General features: G+C 41.8%; 1 protein-coding gene across 3 annotated transcripts in view; it reads left to right on the top strand.

The window, feature by feature from the left end:
* Positions 1-13,065, top strand: part of LOC138638732 (cytochrome P450 2K6-like) — a 68,118-nt gene that overhangs the window by 5,443 nt on the left and 49,610 nt on the right. For all 3 annotated transcript variants that reach the window (XM_069728271.1, XM_069728273.1, XM_069728272.1), the window contains exons 2-4: positions 6,449-6,645; positions 6,970-7,132; positions 8,050-8,199. In XM_069728271.1, coding sequence (XP_069584372.1) covers positions 6,463-6,645; positions 6,970-7,132; positions 8,050-8,199 — 496 coding nt within the window. In that variant the 5' untranslated portion in view covers positions 6,449-6,462. The remainder of the gene's footprint in view (positions 1-6,448; positions 6,646-6,969; positions 7,133-8,049; positions 8,200-13,065) is intronic.

Genomic DNA, 13,065 nt, shown 5'->3' with positions numbered 1-13,065 from the left:
GGGGCACCACAGAGCATAAAGAGCTGGGATCCAACCCTGACCTAAGAATTACACATGTACAAAGAAACAAGAGACACCAGAGGCCATATAAACTGGGGATCACCAAACAGCAAGGATTTGTGCAAAAACAACACAGCTTTATTAAGGTGAAACAAAAACATTAAAAACATATAAAAACTATAAGAACAATACCTATAATAAGGCAAATGCCTGTACAAAAGTAGAGAGGGGAGGAAATCTGTACATGTATCTCAAGCTCCTATATGGACAGCATATTCACAAAGTGCATAAAGTGTATATGACACACATAAAGGCATTTTTTGCCAGTAAAGTCGCACATAAAAAATATGGATGCTGAGATACAAAAGCGGTTAAGCATGCGGTGTAGCAACTCTGAACATAAGACCAAGAGATCAATAGTCAGGCCCTGAAAATAGATGGCATAGGATATAATACGCATAAAGTAGTGGCAGTACCTAAGTGCACACAGATAATCATAAAACTATGCACCAGTAGTGACCTCCATCACAAAATATATAGTTTGTATACCAAACCTAGTAACCCTATGTACCCCAGTACCACAATATGCGCAGAAATAACTAGCTAAAATGTTAGTTTTTGTAACATTTTCATTCCACATTCCATTAATTCATGTGAACCTTGAGGGGTGTAGTTTTTAGAATGGTGTCACTTTTGTTTTTTTTTCTGTCATATAGACCCATCAAAGTCACTTCAAATATGATGTGGTCCCTAAAAAATGGTTATGTAAATTTTACTGAAAAAAATGAGAAATTGCTGGTCATATTTTAACCCTTATAACTTCCTCACAAAAAAAATATTTAAAAAATTGTGCTGACGTAAATTAGACACGTTATTTATTAACTACTAGATGGTGGCCCGATTCTAACGCATCGGGTATTCTAGAATATGCATGTGCACGTAGTATATTGCCCAGTCACGTAGTATATTGCCCAGCCACGTAGTATATTGCCCAGCCACGTAGTATATTGCCCAGCCACGTAGTATATTGCCCAGCCACATAGTATATTGCCCAGCCACGTAGTATATTGCCCAGCCACGTAGTATATTGCCCAGCCATGTAGTATATTGCCCAGCCACGTAGTATATTGCCCAGTCACGTAGTATATTGCCCAGTTACGTAGTATATTGCCCAGTCACGTAGTATATTGCCCAGTCACGTAGTATATTGCCCAGCCATGTAGTATATTGCCCAGTTACGTAGTATATTGCCCAGTCATGTAGTATATTGCCCAGCCACGTAGTATATTGCCCAGCCACGTAGTATATTGCACAGCCACATAGTATATTGCCCAGTCACGTAGTATATTGCCCAGCCACGTAGTATATTGCCCAGTCACGTAGTATATTGCACAGCCCACGTAGTATATTGCCCAGTCACGTAGTATATTGCACAGCGACGTAGTATGTTGCCCAGTCACGTGGTATAAATCCCAGTCCCATAGTATATTGCCCAGCCATGTAGTATATTGCCCAGCCACATAGTATATTGCCCAGTCACGTAGTATATTTCCCAGTCCCATAGTATATTGCCCAGCCACGTAGTATATTGCCCAGCCATGTAGTATATTGCCAAGCCACGTAGTATATTGCCCAGCCACGTAGTATATTTCCCAGTCACGTAGTATATTTCCCAGTCCCATAGTATATTGCCCAGCCACGTAGTATATTGCCCAGCCACGTAGTATATTGCCCAGCCATGTAGTATATTGCCCAGCCACGTAGTATATTGCCCAGCCACGTAGTATATTTCCCAGTCCCATAGTATATTGCCCAGCCACGTAGTATATTGCCCAGCCACGTAGTATATTGCCCAGCCATGTACTATATTGCCCAGCCACGTAGTACATTGCCCAGCCACGTAGTATATTTCCCAGCCATGTAGTATATTGCCCAGTCACGTAGTATATTTCCCAGTCCCATAGTATATTGCCCAGCCACGTAGTATATTGCCCAGCCACGTAGTATATTGCCCAGCCATGTAGTATATTGCCCAGCCACGTAGTATATTGCCCAGCCACGTAGTATATTTCCCAGTCACGTAGTATATTGCCCAGTGACGTAGTATATTGCCCAGCCATGTAGTATATTGCCCAGCCACGTAGTATATTGCCCAGCCACGTAGTATATTTCCCAGTCACGTAGTATATTGCCCAGTGACGTAGTATATTGCCCAGCCATGTAGTATATTGCCCAGCCACGTAGTATATTGCCCAGCCACGTAGTATATTTCCCAGTCACGTAGTATATTGCCCAGCCATGTAGTATATTGGCCAGTCACGTAGTATATTGCACAGAGACGTAGTATATTGCCCAGCCATGAAGTATATTGCCCAGTCACGTAGTATATTGCACAGCCACGTAGTATATTGCCCAGTCATGTAGTATATTGCCCAGCCACGTAGTATTTTGCCCAGTCACGTAGTATATTGCCCAGGCACGTAGTATATTGCCCAGCCACGTAGTATATTGCCCAGCCACGTAGTATATTGCCCAGCCACGTAGTATATTGCCCAGCCACGTAGTATATTGACTAGTCACGTAGTATATTGACTAGTCACGTAGTATATTGCCCAGCCACGTAGTATATTGACTAGTCACGTAGTATATTGCCCAGTCACGTAGTATATTGCCCAGCCACGTAGTATATTGACTAGTCACGTAGTATATTGACTAGTCACGTAGTAAATTGCCCAGCCACGTAGTATATTGACTAGTCATGTAGTATATTGCCTAGCCACGTAGTATATTGCCCAGCCACGTAGTATATTGACTAGTCACGTAGTATATTGCCCAGTCACGTAGTATGTTGCACAATTTCACTGCTCTTTTAATTTTTTTTTTCCATTTTTTGATATGCTAAAAAAACAATGGTGTTGTTAAAAAGTACAACTCGTTCCTCAAAAAATCGATCTCACATGGCCATTTTTGATCAAAAATTAAAAATGTTATGGCTCTGGGTGAAGGGTGCAAAAAACAAAAATGCAAGAACGCAAAATGTCCTGGGGGTTAAGGAGTTAAGTTTACAAGATCAGTTCATCTCTACAGTTATTGCTTCTAGATCCTGTGGAGAGCAGAGGAAGGGAGAGGAGCTGGAAGTAGACACAAAAATGATGTTGTAAGTTCTACTGAAATATCAATTACACTTTAGTTTACACTCCACAATCCTATTTAAAACTGATTTATATTATCATGATTTAGATCCAGTTTCTATCCATTCTTCAAGCCGACACATGTTGTGAAGACAACAGCAATAAAGCAAATTACAAATGCGCTTTAGTCAAACAGAAGACATTTGAGGACATTTATGTCCCCAGTAAAATGAATCGATCTAGCAATGAATCATTTTGTTTCCATTTTTTGTATGTCTAAAACAGATGCAAAAAGACGCAAGACAGATGCAAAGATTTAAAATAACCACTGGACACGTGAACTAAGCCTTGAGGCTTTGAGGTTTTGAGTCTTTTATAAGGGGTATATGTTATACAGCTCTGATCGTAGAGCCACTTCATTCCTTGGGAGACAAAGGATTATTTTACAATGTTAATGTTCAGGGGTTCATTTAGGATGTTTGCTTTGTTTCAAAGACAAATATGAACTTTTAATATTTAATATTGAAGTCAATATTTGCGAATACCTGCCGAAGTTGGCCAACTTGGCCAGCAAAGTACCATTGGGTCATTCACAGAGATGTAACAAGCCCCTCATCTTATGAGTGACTGGTGCTTGGGTCTTTGATACACAATTTCTGCTCTAGTGTCCTCTAGTTCTTTATTATTGGGTAATATTCTAATACAATAATAGGTTCTAAACTTAATTATGGGCCTCAAACCTTGTAGTGCTGGCGTCTCTGGCATCTGCCCCTCTCCTCTGGCAGAGATGGCAGTATATTCGCAACGTGAGCCCTGTCCTGCTTTGTCTTCTCCTTTCCAGGTCCATAGCTGCTTGAGGTGTGTGCACCGCACGCAGGTCCTCGGGCACTGTCCTTAGCGCACGTGCACATGTCCCCTTTCTTAAAAGGGCCATGCACATCTTACTGAAGTTAAGGCACTTCCTCCAGCACCGAGGTGCCTGTGTAATGTTGTAGGCTTGTTCCTAAATGCTCTTGTTAGCTCTTGCTTGTATTCTTGTATACCTGTCTATCAGCTTTGCACTACTTTCTGTCTAAACAACGGTGCCAGCTCATCTGTACAACAGCCAGAGCTTTCCTGTTCATCAGCCAGACAAGTCCGCATCTGCCAGTGCTCAACTGTATGCAGCCGGTCTAAATCTGTGGTTCCAGTGTTCCTAAAGTGCCTGCCCGCATCTACTGTTCCTTCCTTTGGGCCATCCCGCCTACCCGTCACTAAGGGAGCAGCTGTCATCTTCTCCATCCTGGAGTAGCACCTGGTCACTCCTCCTTGGTTTCTCCTTAGATCACGGTATCGTCAGCTGCTATGTATCCGAGATCAGATTTGGAGAAACACATAGTTACACTGATCCAGGCTTTCCTTTGTCCATGGCACAGTGATTCCACCACAGCCAGTTAAATCTATTAAAACTGATTTTAATAGTCATCATTTGGTATATTTTGGACTGAATAACTTCAAAAAAATTTAATGATTATGTCATTTGCATGTGAAATATTAACATGATCCTGGATATTTTCAAACTCTCTCGGGAGGAATGGAAGGAAGTCCAGTAGAGAGAAACTTCAGAGCTTACTGGAAGAATTGGAAAAATCTCCCAGGTATTGTTTAAACATCTTGGAAACATATCTTTCCAGAGGTTTTTATGTTCTTGACATCAGGATACTTTGGCATCAATCAAGGGTTATGTAAGGAGTAGAAAACGTGCGACTTATAAAAGGGGATGTGTATTAATGAAAAACTATCAGTAACGTGCAGAGCTCAAAAGTTGAAAAGTATGGTTTTAGGTTGGGTCAACACAGCAACATTGACCTTGACACACATTGGAATGCCAAACATCAGACTAGTGCTAGTACATCGCGTCATGTTAGTGAATGTTGTTGTCACATTGTATCTATGAAGTTGACATGATCTAGTCACAAAAAAATCATCTGTCATGATTTCACGCAAATTTGTTGCAAATCACACTGAAAATTTTGAATTCAAAAGAATGCAAATTTTTCAACCTTTGCCTCACATAATCTGGTTGACTGCCTTTTTGCAGATTCGCTTGAAAGCCAGAAATGGACTAAAATGAGCAAATTATATATTTATACTCACTTGTTTTAATGCTACCACCACAGCCTCTGCTACACCCCAGACTCTCATTTTTCTGTTAATTGGCTCACTTCATTCCGATGCTGAATCTAATATGAGGCCTATGATGTCACCCCAACATAGTCAAATGGAGGGGCAAAAAAAATTATTCTTATTTTCACCGGTAACCTGTCCAACCCTTTGCTTCTCACTGCCCGCTGTCCAGTCCTCAGAGCTGCTCTCTGTTTCCTCCATAGCAGGTCAAATTTCTTCACCTGTTCACTCTAAGCTGGGAATGTGAGCCATGACCAATCCTCAAATTTCACTGCGTGTCACACATTGGACATCATAGATGTGATCTCTGAGACCTGGCCTAGAGTGCACATGTCAAAAATGGGATATTGGAAAGACGAGGACTGGATGGCGGACATTGCTCACTGTCCTGTCCTCAGGGCCTCTTTCTTTTACCACTGTAGCTCTGGCCTGTACAATCTAGGTTGGTAAATGCAGCCTGCTACAGGAGAAAGAGGCTGCTCTAATGACCGGACAGCAGAAAGTCAGGAGAGCGGTCCGTTGAATAGGTGCCTTTTGAAATATTTTTTCACATTTTACAACTATTATTCTTTAGAGCCAGGAGAGACCCCAGATGATGAAAAGAGACATTCAATTTGAAGACAATAACTTCACTGCAAACTGAATTTCCCAAGAAAAGTAGCCTGATTTGTTGAATTTGAATTTGATCAGATACTTAACTCTAATTTTAACCTATTCATTCCCACAATGGGCAGTTTTAATATGAATATGAAATAGGTCATCTGAATTCAAATTAACCTGACCGAATCGAATTTTGATACAGTAGCTTATCTCTAGTCATGGCCAAAGTCGGCATGTAACCCCAGTCTTAGGGCCGACTGTAAATATTGGGTGTGCCCAAAAAACACCGATCTAACAATGACCAAGCTACAAGTGTTTGTTCTCAGTGCATCTTGCCAATTAAGGATAAGAAGATGGATGTGTATTATCAGCTGAGATAGGCTGTAAGAGTGATGAACAAGGTAAAAGATGTACAGATGTAGTTTGAATTTATACTTGATGCCCTTGTGGTCATATTATGCCAAACACAGAACTAATCAACATCTAAGTATGAAAAACTATAATTTTCTTTGCTACATTTTTCATGGATAATTCTTCTCTTCTCCATGTAGATTCGACCAACATCATGTCCGGCCTTGACGTTATCGCTCTTGTTCTCTTCCTCATTATTTTCTTTCTTTTGAGCAAAGTTTTTTATAATCAGAAGAAAAATAAGATCAAGAATTTCCCTCCAGGACCAAACTGTTTACCTATTATTGGGAATATGCTCATATTTGATGTAAAGAACCCTTCCAAAACATTCACTCAGGTAAGGACGCCACCTGACAATTTGACCTTTTGCCATTCCTTTGGCTCCCGTGGAGCCAAGAAAAACCACTTGTGTGGCCTGGAAGGAAATGTAAGAAAAGCCATTTTTTTTCAGCTGGCGGCCTTGTGGATCGGTATGGCTCTTGACCAAAATAGTACCTTCTGTTATTTACATGTATTAATATTATTTACTGACTGCCGGGGATCTGCTCATTTTGTTTTTATCTAGGGTTCTGTCTATGATGGGAATCAGTAAGAATTATGAATGATTATAGAATACTATTATATAACATAACACTGTGTAACCCTGTATTTTATTCTACAGCTGAATAACAAGTTTGGCCCAGTGTTCAGTGTCCAGTTGGGGAGGCAGAAGATGGTGGTTTTGTATGGATATGATGCTGTGAAAGACGCTTTCATGAACCACGCTGAGGAATTGTCCGAAAGAGCTGACATTCCAATATTTACAGAAGCAACAAAGGGATATGGTAAAAATGGGCAAATAACCCTGTAACCTGTTAAAATGTGCAAGCTCACAGCAGTGCCTGTATCATCACCCATGGAATGGCAGCTATGACAGAGGCTTTGCAAAGAGTTAACATTTTGGTTCATGCCTGAGCCATTGTTTTTATTTTTGCTCCACTCTGCTACCTTCCAATAAAGCTGGTTGGGTTTATCATCGGAGGCTGGAACCCTTCAGTGCCCATCAGATTTGATATAATTTTATGATAGAATCCGTCATAACTTACATCCATGCTTGTTCACATCACTCATAGGTTTGTTTTTCTCATGTGATTTTTTAAGAGACCTATGCCAACGGGCTAAGACAGGTGTATATAAAATGCCAGCCTAAGTAAATACCACCCTAGAGAATGTCTAAGAAGGGTATTTGGAGCTTTGTATCAGAAATAGATTCCAATTCCCCAACTGATACAATTTTATAGCGAAAACAGTCTTTCTCATTATAGGGTGCAGGTACGGGCTGGGGATGAAAATCTGTCCTGGCATTTGAAATCACACAGGCCCATGCTGTCCCCATCCCCAAGCACCAGATGGGGATGTATTACTAATATAAATATTACCCTGGATGGAGGAAAGCAAAATTTACTACAAGACCATTATTTCCAACGATACCTGTGGCCTGCTGGGGTAAGTGACGGAGTCAGCGACTTTGTGCTCCATCACAACTCTTAACAGTATGGGTGTCTTGAGAACACCGACTCTGTTAACAATGTAGCAGACAAGGTGGTCCACAATCCGACAGGCTCTTCTCGCATTTGACAGAATTGCCAGATGGCCAGTTCGGCCCTGATAGGTTATATGACATATATGTGATATATGTATTACAATGAAACCACTTTCCACTAATCCAGAATAACGCTTTTTTTCCATTATATTTATCAAGGCATTGTCTTCTCTAATGGTGAAAACTGGAAAGTAATGAGACGATTTACTATTTCGACGTTGAGAGACTTTGGGATGGGGAAGAAATCTATGGAAGATCGGATAAGTGAGGAATGTAACTCCCTAGTACAGATATTTAAATCATATGGCGGTAAGAAATTCCACGGACAAGGAACAAATTTGTTTTATACTGTGACTAGCTGACTGGAATGATGCAGTGCCTGTGTAATCCCCTGAACCAGATGCCTAGACTATATGCTCCACCTACACCATTGCTCTATCATATAGGTTCTATGAGGTTTAATATAGGGAAGACAATCACCACCAACCATTTGTGGCCAACGCTCTAGTCCAAAAGACCACTTCAGAGCCCCGTTATCAGGACCAGTGGTGATCCCAGCAGTTGGATTCCTCCACCAATCCACCACCTATCCTTTGGAGGGCCATGCTGCAGATTTTGGTGCTGCTTCTACATTACCTTCTGACTACTGCAGTATATATATTGGCAGCCAGTAAATGCAGTATTGTATGCAACCCATTTTTATGAATAATGACCAAAAACTCAAAGTCATGGATTTCATTTTGCTTGCCTTTTAATGGAAATTGAATAAAGTACTTCCAGCGCTGCTGTGCTTAACTACTTTCCCCCACCGGCCTCAGGTCTTTGATAAAATCAAAGAGAGGGAGCCATCATTGGACATTAAGAGATTATTGTGTACAATAATGTTTACATGTTGTGTATTCGCTTAAAAAAGTGTTGATGAAAGTTAGCATGTATTCCCGTTTCTAGGAGGAACGTGCATCTTGTTGTCACATGCTGACTAGACTGGATGCATTCGCCTCCACTCAATAGAAATGAACTGAAAGAAGTTGGCTAAAACTAGTGACTCCTGGTATGCATATCACAACTGCTCACTGTCAAGATTTTGCAGTCTGCAGGACATGGAAAGACTTGAAAAGTTTGTTCCAACCCTTGATAACCTCTTCAACATAAGGCAGTCTTGGATGCTTGGATGTGGTGTCTAGGACACTTGCTTGCTCCATCAAGAGGTTCTGGGAAAGTATGCTGGAATCATTTATAAAAAATTGTAAAAATGCTAAAAAACGTGGCCAATAAAATTGTCCCCTACAAAGTTCATATGACCCTAAAGTAGAAGACACCGTAAGGGGGCAGTCTGATGGCCATATAACACGGTCGAGTGCTATTCAATGGTTTACCAGGCAGCACTCGGTCCAATGTTATACTATGCAGAGAAAAAAGAAGATCCCCAGTGATGGTGAAATAAGGCAAGTGTAGAACGTGACATTTAATTACATCATTAACAAGTCCAAGGTATCGGCACACCACAGTGGTCCAGAATTGTACAACCAATGCATTTCGGCTAGCTTGCCATAGTCATTGTCTATGTGAACATATACATGGCTGAGCTTATAAACCTTAGCCTGCTAATTGAGCAATACCTGGGTGTCAATTTTTTTTTTACTCTATCCTAACTAATACAATATAAAAACTCAGAGGGTTAAAATCAACATTTTTTCTTACAGGAAACAAACTACCGTAATAATATAGTATAATTAAGTCCTGTCTGATCCTCAGATCAATTGTGGTTCTAGTGCAAAGTTTATAAATCCAGTATGACTTTCTATTTAATATTTTCCTTTTTAAAACCCCTTCTCTGATGGGTTTAAGTACCTTTTCGATACTTGCAAAACTGAAAGATGATGAATCCCTTATATGTATTGATAAAAAATGACTGGAAGCTGTGGAAACATTTACCGCTGTGGAATTATCCGCATCAGACAGGTGTCTTCTAATTCGTTTTTTTTTTAATTGTCCAGTTGTGCATCCTACATACTGTTTTTTTACATGCTACACAATCTATCAAATGATGAATTGTTGTGTTGCAGTTTCTAAAACTGTATATTGGAAATAGTTATCCTGTTGTAAAAGACAGATAGTTTTTTTTGTGCATGTTTGCAGGATATACAGTGGGTGATCAAAGTATTCATACTCACTCTTTATTTCATTGCAGCCATTTGGTAAATACAAAAAAAGTCAATTTTTTTTCTCATTAATGTACACGCTGCACCTCATCTTGTCTGAAAAAAATGTAGTAATTTTTGCAAATTTATTAAAAAAGAACTAAAGTATCACATGGTCATAAGTATTCAGACTCTTTGCTCAGTATTGAGTAGAAGCACCTTTTGAGCTCGTACAGACATGAGTCTTCTTGGGAATGATGCAACAAGTTCACCCCTGGATTTGGGGATCCTCTGCCATTCTTCCTTGCAGATCCCCTCCAGTTCCGTCAGGTTGGATGGTGAACATTGGTGGACAGCCATTTTCAGGTCTCTCCAGTGATGCTCAGTTGGGTTTAGGTCAGTGCTCTGGCTGGGCCGGTCAAGAATGGTCACAGAGTTTTTCTGAAGCCGCTCCTTTGCTATTTTAGCTGTGAGCTTAGGGTCATTGTCTTGGTGGAGGGTGAACTTTTGGCCAAAACTGAGGTCCAGAGCTGTTGTGTTAGCTAATGACAGGTGTTATGAAGGCAATCCAGAAACACAGTGTGCTTAGCGATCAGAGCGCACACAGTGATCTGACAAATACCCAAAAATACAAGAACGAGCTCTGAGACGTGGAAACTCTGTAGACTGCACACCTGATCCTATCCTAAACACAACTAAAAGCGGCTGTGGATAGCGCCTAACAACTACCCAGGCAACTCGGCACAGCCTAAGAAACTAGCTAGCCTGAAGATAGAAAAATAGGCCTGACTTGCCCCAGAGAAATTCCCCAAAGGAAAAGGCAGCCCCCCACATATAATGACTGTGAGTAAGATGAAAAGACAAAATGTAGGGATGAAATAGATTCAGCAAAGTGGGGCCCGATATTCTAGGACAGAGCGAGGACAGTAAAGCGAACTTTGCAGTCTACAAAAAACCCTAAAGCAAAACCACGCAAAGGGGGCAAAAAAACCCCACCGTGCCGAACTAACGGCACGGCGGTACACCCTTTGCGTCTCAGAGCTTCCAGCAAAACAAAAGACAAGCTGGACAGAAAAAAAAGCAACAAAAAAAAACAAAATGCACTTAGCTATACAGAGCAGCAGGTCACAGGAACAATCAGGAGAAGCTCAGATCCAACACTGAAACATTGACAAGGAGCAAGGATAGCAGCATCAGGCGGAGTTAAGTAATGAAGCAGTTAACGAGCTCACCAGAACACCTGAGGGAGGAAGCTCAGAAGCTGCAGTACCACTTGTGACCACAGGAGTGAATTCAGCCACAGAATTCACAACAGTACCCCCCCCCTTGAGGAGGGGTCACCGAACCCTCACCAGAGCCCCCAGGCCGACCAGGATGAGCCGCATGAAAGGCACGAACAAGATCGGAAGCATGAACATCAGAGGCAAAAACCCAGGAATTATCTTCCTGAGCATAACCCTTCCATTTAACCAGATACTGGAGTTTCCGGCTAGAAACACGAGAATCCAAAATCTTCTCCACAATATACTCCAATTCCCCCTCCACCAAAACCGGGGCGGGAGGCTCAACAGATGGAACCATAGGTGCCACGTATCTCCGCAACAACGACCTATGGAATACATTATGTATGGAAAAGGAGTCTGGGAGGGTCAAACGAAAAGACACAGGATTGAGAACCTCAGAAATCCTATACGGACCAATAAAACGAGGTTTAAATTTAGGAGAGGAAACCTTCATAGGAATATGACGAGAAGATAACCAAACCAGATCCCCAACACGAAGTCGGGGACCCACACGGCGTCTGCGATTAGCGAAAAGTTGAGCTTTCTCCTGGGACAAGATCAAATTGTCCACTACCTGAGTCCAGATCTGCTGCAACCTATCCACCACAGAATCCACACCAGGACAGTCCGAAGACTCAACCTGTCCTGAAGAGAAACGAGGATGGAACCCAGAATTGCAAAAAAATGGAGAAACCAAGGTAGCCGATCTGGCCCGATTATTAAGGGCGAACTCAGCCAACGGCAAAAAGGACACCCAATCATCCTGGTCTGCAGAAACAAAACATCTCAGATATGTTTCCAAGGTCTGATTGGTTCGTTCGGTCTGGCCATTAGTCTGAGGATGGAAAGCCGAGGAAAAGGATAGGTCAATGCCCATCCTACCACAAAAGGCTCGCCAAAACCTTGAAACAAACTGGGAACCTCTGTCAGAAACAATATTCTCAGGAATGCCATGCAACCGAACCACATGCTGAAAGAACAAAGGTACCAAATCAGAGGAGGAAGGCAATTTAGCCAAGGGCACCAGATGGACCATTTTAGAAAAGCGATCACAGACCCCAACACGACCACATCATGCAGATTATGCAACACCAGAAAGCGAATAACTTCCTGATGTGCAGGAGCCATGCACATGGTCAGCTGGGCCCAGTATTGAGGTTTATTCTTGGCCAAAGGTGTAGCATCAATTCCTCTCAATGGAATAGGACACCGCAAAGGCTCCAAGAAAAACCCACAACGTTTAGCATAATCCAAATCCATCAGATTCAGGGCAGCGCCCGAATCCACAAACGCCATGACAGAAAACGACGACAAAGAGCATATCAAGGTAATGGACAGAAGGAATTTGGACTGTACAGTACCAATGACGGCAGACCTAGCGGACAGCTTAGTGCGCTTAGGACAATCAGAAATAGCATGAGTGGAATCACCACAGTAGAAACACAGACCATTCAGACGTCTGTATTCCTGCCGTTCAACTCTAGTCATAGTCCTATCGCACTACATAGGCTCAGGTTTAACCTCAGGCAGTACCGCCAAATGGTGCACAGATTTACGCTCGCGCAAGCGTCGACCGATCTGAATGGCCAAAGACAAAGACTCATTCAAACCAGCAGGCATAGGAAATCCCACCATGACATCCTTAAGAGCCTCAGAGAGACCCTTTCTGAACAAAGCTGCCAGCGCAGATTCATTCCACTGAGTGAGTACTGACCATTTCCTAAATTTCTGACAATATACTTCTATATCAT

The sequence above is a fragment of the Ranitomeya imitator genome, chromosome 5, assembly GCF_032444005.1.
Source record: "Ranitomeya imitator isolate aRanImi1 chromosome 5, aRanImi1.pri, whole genome shotgun sequence".
In the NCBI taxonomy this organism is placed as follows: Eukaryota; Metazoa; Chordata; class Amphibia; order Anura; family Dendrobatidae; genus Ranitomeya; species Ranitomeya imitator.
Note: the sequence above shows the minus strand (reverse complement) of the source record. Positions and strands in the feature narration are given on the sequence as shown.